Genomic DNA, 15,030 nt, shown 5'->3' with positions numbered 1-15,030 from the left:
ATGCCACAGCCCACATTCCCAGTGCCCAGGAAGTATGCCAGACGGCTCCAGGTTCAGACCTCAGCCATCCCCCCAGACCCAGTTACTTCCCACACACAGAAGTCACCTGGTCATCCATGCATGTCCTTACAAGCACTAAGCAGGTGGCTAGGAACGGGCCAGTGGGCTAGGAAAGGGAGAGGCTTCAGGTGTTTTATCTTGGCTTTGGCCCTAAATGCCTCCTGGTTCTCTGGGCCTGTGTCCCCACTTGAAAGGTGAGAGGCTGGTGCAGAAGATCTAAGCCGCTTCGGTCTGTGATTCTGCATTTGGGACTGAGACTAGAAGTTGACCCTGCCCTGGGGCTATGGACAAGTCACATCGACATGCCACCTACAGATGGTCCTGGTCACCACCTGCACCCCCCCGCCCCCACAAAACCCGCTCCCCCAACTCACCACTGCTGCAGCGGTGTCAGCGGCCAGGGACGTCCAGCTGAGGAGCAGGGCCAGCATTCCACAGCACAGCATCCTAGGGGAGAGCAGCTTCTGGTGGGATCCAAGCAAAGGCTGGCAGGCCCAGGGGACCCCATGACAGCTGTCACCCACCAACCTTAGTGCCCTTTCTCTCAGCTACAATCTTTCCCTCCCCGGCCCGAGACTCTCGCAGTAGCCCCGAAGGCTTGGTCCCTGCCCTAACACTGGCCCAGCTGAGTGCCAGGCCAGGGAGATGGCACTCAGTGCCTCGAGCAGAGCTCCCTGGGCCAAGGAGACGCAGCTGGGAGGGCGCAAGCTAAGGAGGAGGTGCTGCTTAGAGACGGCAGGAAGCTCTAATGCTTGGGCAGCATTTCTTCAGCTGCTCAACAGAGGCAGGCTCAGGAGGGAGGGGACATGTGGGGGAAAGGCCGGTCCTTGTTTGGTATCCAGGTGGTGAATCGCTAGCTGCTGTCCCTTCTTGGTCGGCTGCTGAGGAGGGGGTCGAAGGCGACTTCGGGCCATTGTCCCCCCACATCCTCCCAGCCCAGCCAGGCCCTCATGTCTCTCTGATGGGGGCACCATCACCCCACATGCTTACCCAGATCTTTGTCCCAGACCCATAGGCAGGGCTACTCACAAGGCCAGGAGACACTTGGAGCGCTTGGCCAGTCCCAGGCAGGCAATGAGGCAGATGGCCAGGTAGAGGACGAAGAGCAGGAGGTAGGAGAGCCACCTGGGTGGAGAGGGAGGGGCGGTCAGAGGGAGGAGAGCAGAACTCTCCACCAGGGAGGCCTGCCAGCAGCCCCCAGGCCCACTGGCCCCTCCTTATTAACGACTGCCCAGAGCCAGCAGCGAAGCAGCCTCTGTGAAGGTGTGTCCCTGCCTGTGCTGGGAGAACCCAGTGGGCACAGTGGGGAGGCCGTCCAAGGGAGCCGAGGCCTGCACCCCTACTGGGGCCTGGACAAAGGAATCCCCCTCCCCCTGTCCTGGCTGTCCATTAGAACTTTCTACAGTGATGGAAATGTTCTACCCCGGGGCCACCCACTCTATCTGCCCCTGTCCACATGTGACTATGGGGAACTTGAATGTGGTTTGTGCAACTAAGGAAATGAATTTCTAACATGATTTAATTTGGATTCATTTAAATCTTAATGGCTAGCGGCCACAAACTGCACAGAGAAGGTCTAAATGGTCTCTCTGAAGCCTCCCAGCAAGCATCTCTTTGGACCGTGGTTCCCATTGCTTCTAGAACTCTCACACAGCATCAGACCAGACAAGGCCTGACATTTATATCCACAGATCGAAGAAAGCCCCTAAGACGCCCACTTCTTTGATGAACTCTCGGCTGGGCGTCCCCACCCCAAGGCCTCCCATCTCGCTCCCACCAGCCGCCTGGGACCCACCACTTTGCACATTTAGATTCATTTTAATCAGCTTTTGTGTCAGGCACTGAGCTGAGTGCCAGGGATGCCTGGACGAGAGAGCTCATTTGCAGAGGACCAGGGAGCTCAGGGCAGGGCAGGGAGCCGAGGACATGCCAGGGCACCATGCACCTCAGGCTCCCAGCCCCTCACTCCTCTAGCTCCTTTGCCCCCCAGGCTGAGCTGATGGAGGGAGGCAGCTGGGAGACCTTGGCAAGTTGCCTCACTCCTTTGAGACTTGGTTTCCATATCCGTAAAAAAGCTGAAGCTGATATCTGGATGTGGGGGAGGGGAGGATAGCGTTCATTGAATGCAAGGGGAAGAAGGCAGGCAGACAGCGATCGAGGTCCCTGCTTTCTGGCTCTCCAAAGCACAGGACCTGGACTGCCTGAATTCCACGGGCACTGAGAAGACCCCCAAACAAAGCAACCTCCTTCTCTCCCAAGGCAGTCCTCACCCAGCAGCCACGTCCACTTGTCCTGCGCTGGGGGACCAGTCTGAGCAGTGGGGGGCTGGTGGACAGAGGAGGCAGGGGCAGAGGAGGGACTGGTCCCAGTCCCCCCAAGAGAGAAGTTTGTGATCATTATTTTTCTCGATGCAGGAGCAAATACACTCATTGACCCCTCCTCTTAGCAATGCTTTTCTGCTTCACTGACACCATCAAGAAGGTAAGGGAGAATATGGAGTGTGGGTGGGAAGTGAGATGGAGCCAGAAGAAAGTGACAGAGGGGCTCTGAAGGGGAGGGAGCACGCTGGAGGCCACCTGGCAGCCATGTGAGGCTCTTTCTGCCTTTGTGAATAGACGCCCCCGAAAAGAGCCTGATCAAAACCGTCAACCCCAGCAGAGAGCCCAACTGGAGGACTCTCAGGTTCCCAGGAATGGAGTTGGGGGCTCTGAGGAAAGTGCCACGAGGACAGGCCACCAAGGAGTCAGTTTTCTTAGAATCAGTCAGAGCTGGAAGGAACCGCAGGGACCATCTGCGGTTAGGATCCCATTCACAGATTGGAAAACTGAGGCCCGTGGCAGGAGAGCCTGGCCCAGGAATTCCAGACTCTCCGTGTCTTCTAGCCTTCCTACAAGACGCACAGACCACCACCAGGCACCTCTCAAAGTCCTGGTTTCATGTTTCAGACCTAAAGGTTTCTTGTTACTTCTCTCCTCTCCTCCACACATCACCAGGAAATCGAGTTAGAATTGCTTCTAACTCACTCTCCAGGATTGTGTTTCAACGCCTCCTTCTGCAGTCAAGCCTCATGTTGTGAAGGGTTCCTGGAAACAGCTCTGCAAGGCAGATGCGTTTTCCCAGAGGAGCCCAGGGATGATCTGGGATGTGTTTCCAACCAAGAACTTGGCTCTCACAGAAGCCGCTCCCGGGGTGTACCCCCACGGCTCCTCCCCTACCCAGCCTCTGTTAACCCTTATGTCCCTTAGAAACCTTTCCAAGAGGGTAGTCTGTTGGGTTTTTATTGCCAGGCCTTGTACAAAAGTGCTAAAAACATTTGCTTAGCTGGATGGCTATGCTCTAGATGGCTATGCTGCAAAGCAAAGATGGGGGGAGGCTGTCCAGAGGAGACCCAGCCCCTAAAGCTGGTTAGCTCAAGAATTAAATAAAGCCTTGCTCTAGAGCAGCTCAGGCGAGAGGGAGCAAACAGCATGGGGGGAAGGGACACATCACCGGCAATGTTCAGGAACCACAGGTGTTAACCTTGGACGAGACCTTTTTTGCCTTGACCTGAACAAGGGGTGTGAGTTGGGGATGGAGGTCTTAGGGGACCCCTTCCCTCACCCAGATTGAAACAGCTGCTGTGTAGTTGGCACCTCCTCCCCATTTTTAATGAAATCACCTTACAAATAAGCCCCTTTTGATGTGTAAATTCTGACTTATTCCATCATTGTCATCATCAAAATGCCCACGTGAGGCCCCCAAGTGTACATGGGCCTATCCTAGGTCCACTTGGAGAGAACGGCAGGGTCAAAATGGACACCCACTTTCTACCTGCCCTAAACCCCCATGACAAAAAGATTTTGAAGGCTCAGGCAATGAATGGTCCTCATGTCACAGGACTAATTAATGCCACTGTTTTGGGTCACAGGTCACAGCCCATCCTTCGAGTTGGCAGTTTCTTTCCGTCACTTAGGAGAAAGGCTCTTTTGCACGTGTGCAGCCATCCATCTGATGGGAAGTTGAACCAAGGTCCCTTTCAATCCCGTGTCATCCTGGCAATGCAGGGGCTGGACGGGCTGCGGAGGGGAGGACGGCGAGCGCTATCCAGAGCCGGGGACCTCACGTGCTTCCCCTCGTCAGGGCCCTGCCATCTCTTCTCGTGGGGAAGACGAGAGCCCAGGGCGAGGAGATCTCTGGCCAGAGGCCACCAGGAACATTTTTTCTGGATTCAGTTATTTGTTCAGCCTGGGCTGGGGTTTTCTCACAAAGGGGAAATGAACTCAGAACAGCAGAGTAAATTGTGGCTCTGACCTTCGCAAAGGGCTTGAAGAGGAGCCAACAAATTGGTGTGAGTGTGTGTGTGTGTGTGCGTGTGTGTGTGAGGTCCAAATCACTCATACTTATTCATCAGGACTCATGTATCCCTCACACCTTCTGCGTGTTGTGTCCTACACCCTGGGTGCAGTGATGGCTACTTCACAAGTCATGTCGCCCTGCAGCCAGGAACCGCCCAGAGCCCAGACTGCTGCCTCCCACCTTGGCTCTCCTGAGTGACCTTCATTAGACTCTGCACTTGGAGGGAGGGCAGCCGGTCCCTGGTCAGCTGACCTGTGTCCGGTGTCTTCAACTAGGATGGGGTCTGGGGAATGGGGAGGTAGTGGACACGTAAACGGACTCCCAAAGGTTAGATGACATAGGTATGAGTTTGCACACCTACATATGGCAAAGGTGGGGACAGTGTCCTGCAGGCTCCATCACTCACGCTGAAGGCATTTCTGGGCTTGCTAAGAAGTTGTCATTAGGGAAGGTTCCGTGCAGGCAAAGAGGTTGCCATCTCCCCAACCCCCTGCACCCCTGTCGCTGAGTCTTAGGTGCAGGGAGCCCTGCCCCATAAACCCGGCAGGCGAGGAACCCGTAAACCACTCGCCCTTCACCCAGCACCAGTCACAGAACATGCTGCTCTGGGGGGAGGCCCGAGCATGTCCAGTGCTGGGGTCCTGGTACATCATTGCCCCCTCTCTGCGCCTTGGTGCCTGCCTGTATCAAGAGGCTGTTCCACATGCCTACCACTCGGCCCCCAAGCTCCCATGTTTTCCGATTTCAGGTAATGGCTTATGAAGGCCTTGGGGTGGCACTTCCCTGCCCAGGCCCGGAGATACAGGCGTGGATGAAGGAAGCTGGTGCCGCACGCCGCCCCCACCCCCCCACCCCGCCCAGCCCCTTACCTGTAGTACTCCACGTAGCCAGTCTGGTCAGCCAGCTCGGTCAGCTGAGCTGTGACGTCCCTCCACACGGGCACCCCTGACAGCTGGGCAATGATGCTGCTGGCCATCTGTTGCACGAACTTCAGTGTCTGGATGTAGTCGCCCCGGGTGGCGAAGATCTCACTGAGCCGGTCCAGGTGCTGCTCTAGGTCCACCTTCATCTTCTGGGTGGTTCTGGACACCTGGGGAGGGGCTGGGGCTGTGAGTCTAACCCTGGGGTGGAGGAAGCCAGAAGCCCAGCTCCTGACTCTGACTCTGGAGGAGAAGGTCTGCAAACAGCAGAAGACGGCTGCTCGGGCTTGAACAAGTACACTGCGCACGCAGCCCCCAGCCCTGAAAATCTCAGGAGGCTGCTGCCCAGAGGAAGGATGAAAGACAGAGGCCCCGCCATACCCACCTAGCCCTCATGTCCCTCCATCCAGGGGGCAGGCCCTGATCTGGCCTGAACCGGGACCTGGGTCCAAGATCCAGTGACTTATTCTAAAGAGAGACCCAGATGGGGAAACAAACAAACACCCATGTTTCTTCCTTGCAGATTCTCTTAAAACTTTAAACACTGTGGTTTACGGATTCTTTTTCACAGTGAGGAATAAGACGTTTAAGCCGAAGAGTTCCTCCGCTGCTACCTGACCTTTTGTTCCCACAATAGGATCTCTAAATGCCTCACAAGAGAAAAGTCCTCGCTGTGGAGCTAGCAACAGCTCACAGAGCCTGAGCCTGAGTGAAGGCAGAACAATGGAACTTTGAAATAGCCCCATCCTGCCTCCCCAAAGCCTGGACATTGATGGGAGGAGGGAGTCGGAATGCTTGTGCCCTGCCCTGCACATTTGTCCGGACAGGATCCTGTCCCAGCCTTAAGGGACTGAAGGAAGCAACTTGCTCTTCCAAGGCAGAGAGGGAAGAATGACGGCAGTGACTGTTGTTGGCTTGCAAACACACAAGCAGGGCTTGGGGTGAGAAAGACGCTCAAACAGCCCAGATGCAGGGTCCCCGGGGGACACAGGGATGCAGCCCAGGAGCCCCAAGCATGTCCCTCCGAGCCAGCTCTGAGCCAGTGTGTGGGCAGCGAGGGGGCGAAGAAGGGCTTTGCTGTTCTGAAATTGTCACACTAAATCCACAAGCACAACTGGCTGGGAGGGGGTGTGTGTGGCTGATCCTCTTCTGGGCAGCCTTCAGCTCCCTGAGGCCTGGAAGGCAGACAACACGACACAGGAGAAGGGGCCTGCGCTTTCCCACAGTCAGAGCTTAGCAAGAGGAAGAGGAGATGACACCCCTCGTTTAGGGGGATGGGACAGCAACTTCCTGGGCTTTCACGCCTGCACCACTCTCTGAGTTCCTGGTTCCAGAAAACAGAATGGCCCTCTTTGTTTCGTTTTGTTTTATTTTTTTCAATGTCAGCAGTTTGTTCCGTTTTCCAGGCTTCCTCCTGGTTCTTACAAGCGGGTTAAAGGCTGTGAGATATAGATACACTGTACCTAATGGATTTGGCAGCTTGTAGCTTGGTTTGTTCCGTTTTCCAGGCTTGCTCCTGGTTCTTACAAGCTGGTTAAGGGCTGTGAGATATAGATACACTGTACCTAATGGATTTGGCAGCTTGTAGCTTCTCATGGTGGGGTGGAAGGGAGGGGGGAGGCTGGGAACCATGTAAAAGTAAATTCAGTAACTCAACATCACCCTGATAAACTTTCCTTTTCTACTCAATTAGATCAATGTCTAAGTGCTTTGTAGCCTTTTATCTAAAAGGCACTATTACTCATGGCTAACATTGGGAGCAAACCTTGTACCATGTGACATTTTCATATTCCTCTATCATAGCTAATAAACTTGAGACACAATGGCTCTTAAAAATGATCTGCAAACGCTTTCTGTAAGCCCACATTTTCCCCGTTCCATAGCTCTAAAATTTTAACTTCTCTATTTTCTTAAACGCTTCCTCGGAAAAAACAAAAGACAGTAAACATCTGCCAGGTCCTCTCTTTCCTCCTGACATCTTCTCATAGGAAACAAAACAATAAAGAAATAAAAAGCACAATGTTGACCTACTTAACAGCCCTGTTTCCCCAAGTTCCCTAGAGGTTCAATACAGACAGAACTCCAGGCAGGGACGCCCCAGAGATGCAACAGGGCTCTCCCACCAGGAAAAGAAGCTCTGTGAACAAGAGGGGCAACTCAGCTCCCCAGGCTGGGGTAGGGTTAGGGGCGAGTTAGCAGGTGGGGGAAGCTGTTGTTCCCTAGGAAGGAGCCCTGGTTCTCCAGCTGGTCCCTGGGCGATCAGCTGGGAACTCATTATAAATGCAAGTTCTCAGCCCCGCCCACACCTATGGAATCAGAAACTGGGGGGTGGGACCTGCACCCACACCTATGGAATCAGAAACTGGTCATCAAGCCCTCCAGGGGACTCTGACGCAAGCTCAAGTCTGAAACGCTCTGAGGGGGAAGAAGCTTCACTTAATGAGGCTTTCTAGAAGGGCAGCCACGCCTAGAGTTAAAGGGGTGGAGCCTCAGCAGGCTGAAGGGAGGAGCCCCATCTCAGATCCTTGAAGGGCAGGGCAAGCCCAGACACCTGGGTTCTGGTTCCAGTTCTTGCTCTGAAATGTACTAGCTTCAAACCCAGGACAGGAACACAACCTCCCTAAGCCCCCGTTTCCCCACCCAAAGGCTGCTGCTGGCCCAGATGAGAGCCCAGAGGAACCACACGGGCCCAGGGAACGTGAAAGCTGGAGTAGGTCGACCTCTTGGGAGCTGTAAAGCCCGAGGCCCATAAGTTAAACTGAGACCCTGAGGGGTGAGAGGTGCGCCTGGTCCCTGGTCCCCTGGTAACTGGAGGCCAGGCCCCCTTCACTGGGGCACTGGATCCAGAGAAAGGACTCATCCCATACTCCCAAGTGACCCTTTCTGACCCCCCCAAATCACAGTGTGTAGCTAACCCAGAACCCTGCCAGCCAGGCCTGAGCCTTGAGCCGCAGCCCCCATTTACTAAGGCGCAAGCATGAGGCCTCTGATCCAGGAAAAGAGCCCCGGGAGGGTCCATCTCGCTCTGCTTCAGGTCTGAATCCCCTCCTTCGTGGTGATTATAGTTAATACATATAATAATAGCAATTATAATAATGACCCTCATTATTGTGGCCAGCGCCATGTTGAGGACTTTCACAGACACTGTCTCATCTAACATCATTTATCTGCTATGCAGCCTTCACCCCCTGGATATGGGAGCCCTCTGAGATCTGCTGCCTCCCCTGGAGCCCTTGGGATGGGTTTGCTGGGTACCCACCCCAAGGCCCAAACCAGCCCTGTCGGTCCCGCAAGAGCCTGGAGGATACAGCCTGAGCTTGGGCCCCCAGGGCCCTCAGGGCTCACTCAGGAGGCAGGAAGGGGTTGTCAGGATTGAAGCAGCTCCATTGGGGGGACCTGGGGGGGACTCCACAAAAGCCTGGCGCTCCAGTCCTCACTTTTCAGAAGTGGTGGAGAGACGACGAGGGGCTGAACTCCAGGGACACACAGAACCCTTCCCTTTGGGAACATGGGGGAATTTAGAGACATGCGGCCTGCTGTGAAACGTCCAAACCTGGCCCTGGGGCACTCAGCCCTCGCTCAGGTGGATGGATGCAGCCGGGGGCTTGTTCCCAGCTCGTCTCCCTGCACAGCTCTCCTCCCATGGGATAAGGACATGAGGAACTCAGAGTTGCCATCAGGACAGCTCTGGGACATTCTCCCTTCCTTAGCCCCCGGGGAGACAAGGGCCATTCCTTATAATGGTCACAGGTCAGCTAGTGAAGGTCATGGCTCTGGGGCTTCCCTGGGTAGGGGATTCTCCATTTGGGGCTGGGTTCCTCCTCCAGGGGTGCTGGTACTGGCAGATGGAGGAAGAGGGGGAGGCAGAGTCCAGAGGCAGTAACCTTGGGACCCCTTCCCTACCAGGGCAGAGGTGAGGGTGGGGGTGCTGAGGGTAAGCGCCCCCCGGGCCTCCATGGGCTGATCAGGCTGCCTGTTGTCACACAGCGGCCTAGCAGACTGCCCTCCCCCCCACCCCCGTGTCTTTCCTTAAGGAAAGAATAATCTGTGAGACTGTGCATCTCTGGGACTGTATATTTCTCTCTATTCAGTCTCCAAAAGAGGGTTTGCGGCCAATGACGAGTAAGATTCCCCACGGGGGGGGGGGGGGGCAACTCAAGCCAGGCGGAACCCCGTGGAGACGCCCCGATGAGCTGCCTTAGAAAGACTTGGGAAGGGGCCTTGTCTCCCCTGCTTGGGAAAACCAGCTGCTGGCTCTGACTTTTCCCTCTCACCTAGATTAAGCTCGCTCTGCTCAGCTCTGTGAAATAATTTCAACATGTTATATATGTCCCTTAAAAGAGTTGCATATCTCACCTCAAGGACTTTCTGCTTCGACTGTTTGAAGATCAACATAATTGGTTTGGGTTGTTTCTATAACGTGATAAATGAGTCCCACAGACCGTGCCAGAAAAACACTACTACTCCCTTGTATACTTATCAGTAAAAAACTCCAGGAGGCTTTATTCTGGGCTCCAGTCTTTCAGAACTGTGAGACCCCTGGCCTTCTGAGATTTAACTGCGTGAAGTCTCTGTATGTTTCTTTCTTAAAACTTAACCCAAAGCCGCCCCTTCTCGCACCCTCACTGCCCGTGTTGCGCTGGACGTGACAGCTGCCCTCAGCTTTCCCTCCCTTATCCCACATAGCTACCCAGCCCAGTGTCCAGAGAGCTCTCAGTCCCCAGGGATGAGTCCCAGTGGACACAAGGGGTGGACGGATGAGGTCTGCAGGGGAGCTGGGCCCTGGTCTGGCATGTGACCCGCAGCTCCTCAGAAGGGCTCTCTCTGAGGCGAGAGCCACTGCACCCAGCCATCTGGGCACTGATGAGCAAGCAGCACAGCTGTCTCTTTAAGGTGAGTCCCTCCTGACGGGCTGTGGGATTAAGGCCTTAGGGGAGCTTAAGGGAGGAGGAGGGGCAATGGGGTGCAATCCTCTTCCAGCGAGTGCCCAAGGGTCCAGTTGGGGCTGCATTTTGTGGTTGAGACTGTCTGCCACAAAGAGCCACTTACCGAGGTCACCCCTCTGGGGGGCTGGGGGGTTGGTGGGGGGAAGGGGAAGGAATTGGGAACGATGTGGACGTCTAAGGACTGGTTTCCCTGAAAGCCTCCTAGGGGCACCGGGGCTGCCATGGGGCTGCCTTGCAAATTAGCTGAAAAGATCTGGTGCTTCCAGCGAAGGCGACAAGCACTTGACAAAGCCCCAATTCCCCACCCTCTCAGTGTCCGTCACTCGGCCGAAGGCTCAGCAGAGTAGCTCTTTCCTTCCCTAAAAATCCAGCATCTTCTCTGGCCAGCCCAGCACAATCCTTCACCCTGGGCCCCCAGCTGGACTCAGGGCACCCAGAAGCCAGAGCCTGCAGGACACCTCAGGGGGTAGTGGGCAGTCCCTCCACCCCATGGGGCGTTGACTTATTTTTGAAGAGCTTTTCGCGGGTCGCCTCCAGGACCTCACAAATCTCTATACACAGCACATAAAATGACCGTGAAAGCACCAGAGGACAGGGCTCCCTTTCCATGTTCAGCGTCTCCTCAGACAAACGGGAAAGCATTCAGCTCTCCTAGAGATGAAAGGGATTGACCCCACGGCCACCCCTCGTCCCACAGGACCCATCCTCCTTTCTCCTTTGGGCCTCACTCTCACTCCTGCCACCGCTCCCGCCCAGGGAGCAGAAATCGCCTGTTCGCTCCTGGCAGGGTCAACTGCAGCCCCAAGGGGAGTCCAACCCCCTTGAAGCCGAGCTGGCTGGGACCTGACCACACGGACCTCACGGGCCGCGCGTGGCCCGGCCAGCTGCCCAGGAGTCTTACCAGTGCATCGATCGCAGAGAAGGTGTGGTTCGCGTTTTCCACGGAGTAGATCAGCTGGTACACCCCATCATTGGTCTCGCTGTTTCCATAGAAACCAACGCCCACCGCAGCACTACGGGCAAGAGACCCCAAAGTTAGAGGTGACACCCCGAAGATAATTTTTTTTAATATGCTATTTTTTTAGAGCAGTTTTAAGTTCAAGGTAAAATTGAATGGAAAATATAGTGATCGCCTGTATACCCCCTGCCCCCCTCTCAGACTCCCCTCCCACTATCGATAGGCCCTGCCAGAGGGGGACATTTGTTACAATGGATGAGCTACGTGGACACCTCATAATCACCCAAAGTCCAGAACTTGCATCAGGGCTCACTCTTGGTGCTGTACAACCTATGGGTTTGGACAAATGTGTAACGTCCACCATTAAGTATCATACAGAGTAGTTTCTTTCATTGTCCTAAAAATCCTCTGAGCTCAGCCCTCCTTCCCTCCCTCCACTCATCTTTTTATTATCTCCATAGTTTTGCCTTTTCCAGAATGTCCTATGGTTGAAATCATACAGCATGGAGCCTTTTCCGATTGGTTTCTTTCACTTACTAATATGCATTTAACTTTGCTCCCTGCCTTTTCATGGATTGATACTTCATTTCTGTTTAGCGTTGAATAATATTCCATTGTCTGGATGGACCAGTTTATTTACCCATTCACCTGCTAAGGGACATCTTGGTTACTTCTAGGTTTTGGCGATTATGAATAAAGCGGGTCAAATGTCCGCGAAGAGCAGGCTTCTGACTCTAGCTGGGGAGCGCTTTCCTGGGGGCAGGCGGGGGTGGGAGGTGACTGGTCAGGGCCTGCTTAGCTCTGGCCTGGCTGACTAGCTCTACCGCACACTTCATTTAGGCAGCAGGAAAGTACTCCTGCACTCGCGTCCTGTGACAACGAACGTGGAGGACTGCTGGCCCGGCCCCGGGGGTTCTAATGCTGTAGGTCTGGGCAGGGCCCAGGGCCCCGTATGTCTGCCAGCTCCCCAAGTGACGGACACCTCCAGGAATGAAGGACTGCCCCTCCATTCTCTACCCTCACAAGGCAGCCTGACCCACTGAAAACTTCCAGCTTGTAGAAAGTTCCTTATTCGACTGAGCCAAAGCCCACTTCCTTAAATCACACACCCACTGGTTCTTGGCTGTCCTCTGGGGCAGCCCGAAATAAGCTCCAGTTCTGCAAGACACCCCACTAGACATCTCCATGTGGCTCCGTGTCACTACTTTTCTCCAAATCAGACGCATGTCCTACAGACCTGTGACTATATCATCGCCATCCTCTGGGCTCAATGCTGCCTAACTGGTCAGGGTCGCCCTTCAACGGGGCGTCTGAGTGAAGCGCCCAGGACCAGGCTGTCCATCCAGCTCCGAGCACAGTGGGGGGCCAACGCCCTGAGATCCTGCTCTCCCCACTACTGACCGACCGCGTGGTCTACACACACCCTGGATTTCTTCACAGGAACTGCCACGAAGGCCAGTCTCTCCTCCTGTAGTGTTGTCTTGATTTTTTTTTTTTTTAAACCAAAAGCAGAACTTTACATCTATCTCTGTGAAATTTCATCTACTTGGTTTGAGTCCAACATTCCAGGCTGAACAAATCATCTCAAATCTTGCCTGTCATCTCTCATATTTTATCTGACCCATTATATTGGGGGGTCACTGAAGAGTCATTAAGCAGCTTTCTGAAACACTGATCCTGGGGGGAAAGATGAATGCACACACACATACACTTACGCTTTTTCTTTAAATAGGATAGGACCTTGGATGGAGTTCCCTGGGAGACCGTTATGGAAACCTCCTTCCAGGTATTCTCGACCCCTAGTCTAGTGTTCCTCCAGAAGTGGTCCACGGACCACAGGACAGAAACACCTAGGATACCTGTTAAAAGCATAGGTGAGGGGCGACCACCCGTGCACGTCTGGGAACGTGCTTTCCCCAGTAGATCAAGAGCTACAAGGAGGCAGAAAGGGTGCCTGTTTTTTCTTATCTCTGGCTTCCTCTTGGCTGGCACAAATAACATTGGAATTTTGTACAATGAGTCATGCCAAACGCACTCCTTCTTTTTTGAATTTCCTTAAACAATCCTTATTAGATTTGACCCTCCAAAGTCATTCTTACTATTCCATAGTATTCTTTTGTCATTTGTCGTGTCTTAAAAAACAAATCTGAGTTCATGCGACAGGGCTCCCCATGTGGCCAGCACTGCTGGTTTCTTCAGGCGTCTGTATAACCCCCCGGCCCCTCTCATCCACCTTCGTGCTGCTTAGTCCCAGGAGAAGGCTTTTCAAGACCCTGGTAACCTCGGTTACCTCCCAGGAGCTCCTCTCTGCAGGGACCGATCCTGGTCTCTGCACTCCTGACCTGGGCTAGAACTCTTTCCTTGAAGCCTATGATTTGAGCCCAGCCGCCTGTCTCACCCAGCCTGGGGGTCCCGCGATGTGCTCAGTGTTTCGTCACCCCTGTATCACTGCCTCAGGTGCTTGCCTAACTTTTGGCTGAGACTATCCCTACATTGTCGGCAGGGCGGGAGTGTGAACGTGCCCTAATGGAGAAGAAAACTGCAGCGGCAAGGTGAGCCTCCTGGGATGAGAACCCAGGACCCCTCCCTCCCAGGCTCACCGTGTCCCGTCTGTCTACCATCCTGCTGCTGAGACAGTGGGTCACTCGTGCTGTGGGTTCTTGGATGCGACAGACCCTAAGCAATGAGGGACTCTAGCCCCCAAGGGTGACTACCCCAGGAGGTCTCCGGGTGGACCTGAGGCTTTTGGGAAAACCTCTCTGTTCATACAAAAACAAGAAATATGCAACAACTCCTCACAACAGGGCCAGGCTGTGCATGGCCTCTGCCCGGGCAGTGAGGGCTCTTGTCTGGGCTTAGAAACCCTCACTTCTTCGTCCAAAGTGAAGAAGTCTGCTGGTGGTACTAACAGCTACTGATCTTACGAGAAGATGGAATTGATCTGGGATGGAGTCTGACCTTCTCTGACCTCACAGACTCCAGGCAGCAGCTGGGAGGGGACAGGGACTCAGAGGGCAGAGATGCCCTCTGGCTGGGAATGCCGCCAGGAACACTGCTCAGGGAGGGGCTGTGGGGCTGCCAGGCACAGCGCTGCTGGGCTGGACAGGCCCACACTCGGGAAGGGCATGGGGCACACTACAGAGACGCCCATTACTCCTCCAGGAGGGCATCTGATTCCTACTGCCTGGCAAGAAAAGGGACAACATTCACCCTGGGGACAGGCTCTCTCATCAAGGTATCCAGAGCTCAGTCAGGAGAACGTGGCCAGAAAGCTGATTAACCACCTATGGTTTGTTGGGGGGCTGCTGGCAGAGGGTGAGGAGCGGGGGGTCACGGTCATAGGCTAACCATTGGCAAGACACAGCTGGTCAGGCCCACTTTTTATCCACTGGGTCCGCCTCACTCCTCTGCACACTGAGAAGCCCCTGAGCTGCACACATCTGGCCCGGCGCCGAGGGGCACTCACCAGCAGATGAGCCCGGCCATCACGGCCGTCCAGGTGACACAGCAGGAGTTGCGCTGCTTGGTCTGCACCGTGTCATCCTGCCTGCAGCAGCACACGCAGACCAGGTAAACCACGAGGAAGATGAGGTTCAGGCCCAGGCAGACGGCGGCCACCAGCCCCAGGAACAGCAGTGACTGAAGAGGGAAAGGCTTGGTGTCAGCACTGGTCCCTGAGGGCAGGGGGAGGGTTGGGAAGGTGCCCTGTCCCCAGGCCCGCAGCCAGGACTGAGTTGTACGTCTGTCATCCCTCCTGATTGAAGGTCCTACTCTGAACACAGCGTGCCCGGCACTCAGGCTGGGTGGCAGT

General features: G+C 54.8%; 1 protein-coding gene across 2 annotated transcripts in view; it reads right to left on the bottom strand.

Moving 5' to 3' along the window:
- Positions 1-15,030, bottom strand: part of TTYH2 (tweety family member 2) — a 34,522-nt gene that overhangs the window by 11,954 nt on the left and 7,538 nt on the right. For both annotated transcript variants that reach the window (XM_019740450.3, XM_019740449.3), the window contains exons 2-6: positions 14,686-14,858; positions 11,163-11,274; positions 5,265-5,485; positions 1,090-1,185; positions 435-507 (exon numbers count right to left, since the gene is read on the bottom strand). In XM_019740450.3, the coding sequence (XP_019596009.3) occupies positions 435-507; positions 1,090-1,185; positions 5,265-5,485; positions 11,163-11,274; positions 14,686-14,858 (675 nt within the window). The remainder of the gene's footprint in view (positions 1-434; positions 508-1,089; positions 1,186-5,264; positions 5,486-11,162; positions 11,275-14,685; positions 14,859-15,030) is intronic.

The sequence above is a fragment of the Rhinolophus sinicus genome, chromosome 12 (assembly GCF_057876585.1).
Source record: "Rhinolophus sinicus isolate RSI-liver-muscle chromosome 12, RSI-T2T, whole genome shotgun sequence".
NCBI lineage: Eukaryota > Metazoa > Chordata > Mammalia > Chiroptera > Rhinolophidae > Rhinolophus > Rhinolophus sinicus.
Note: the sequence above shows the minus strand (reverse complement) of the source record. Positions and strands in the feature narration are given on the sequence as shown.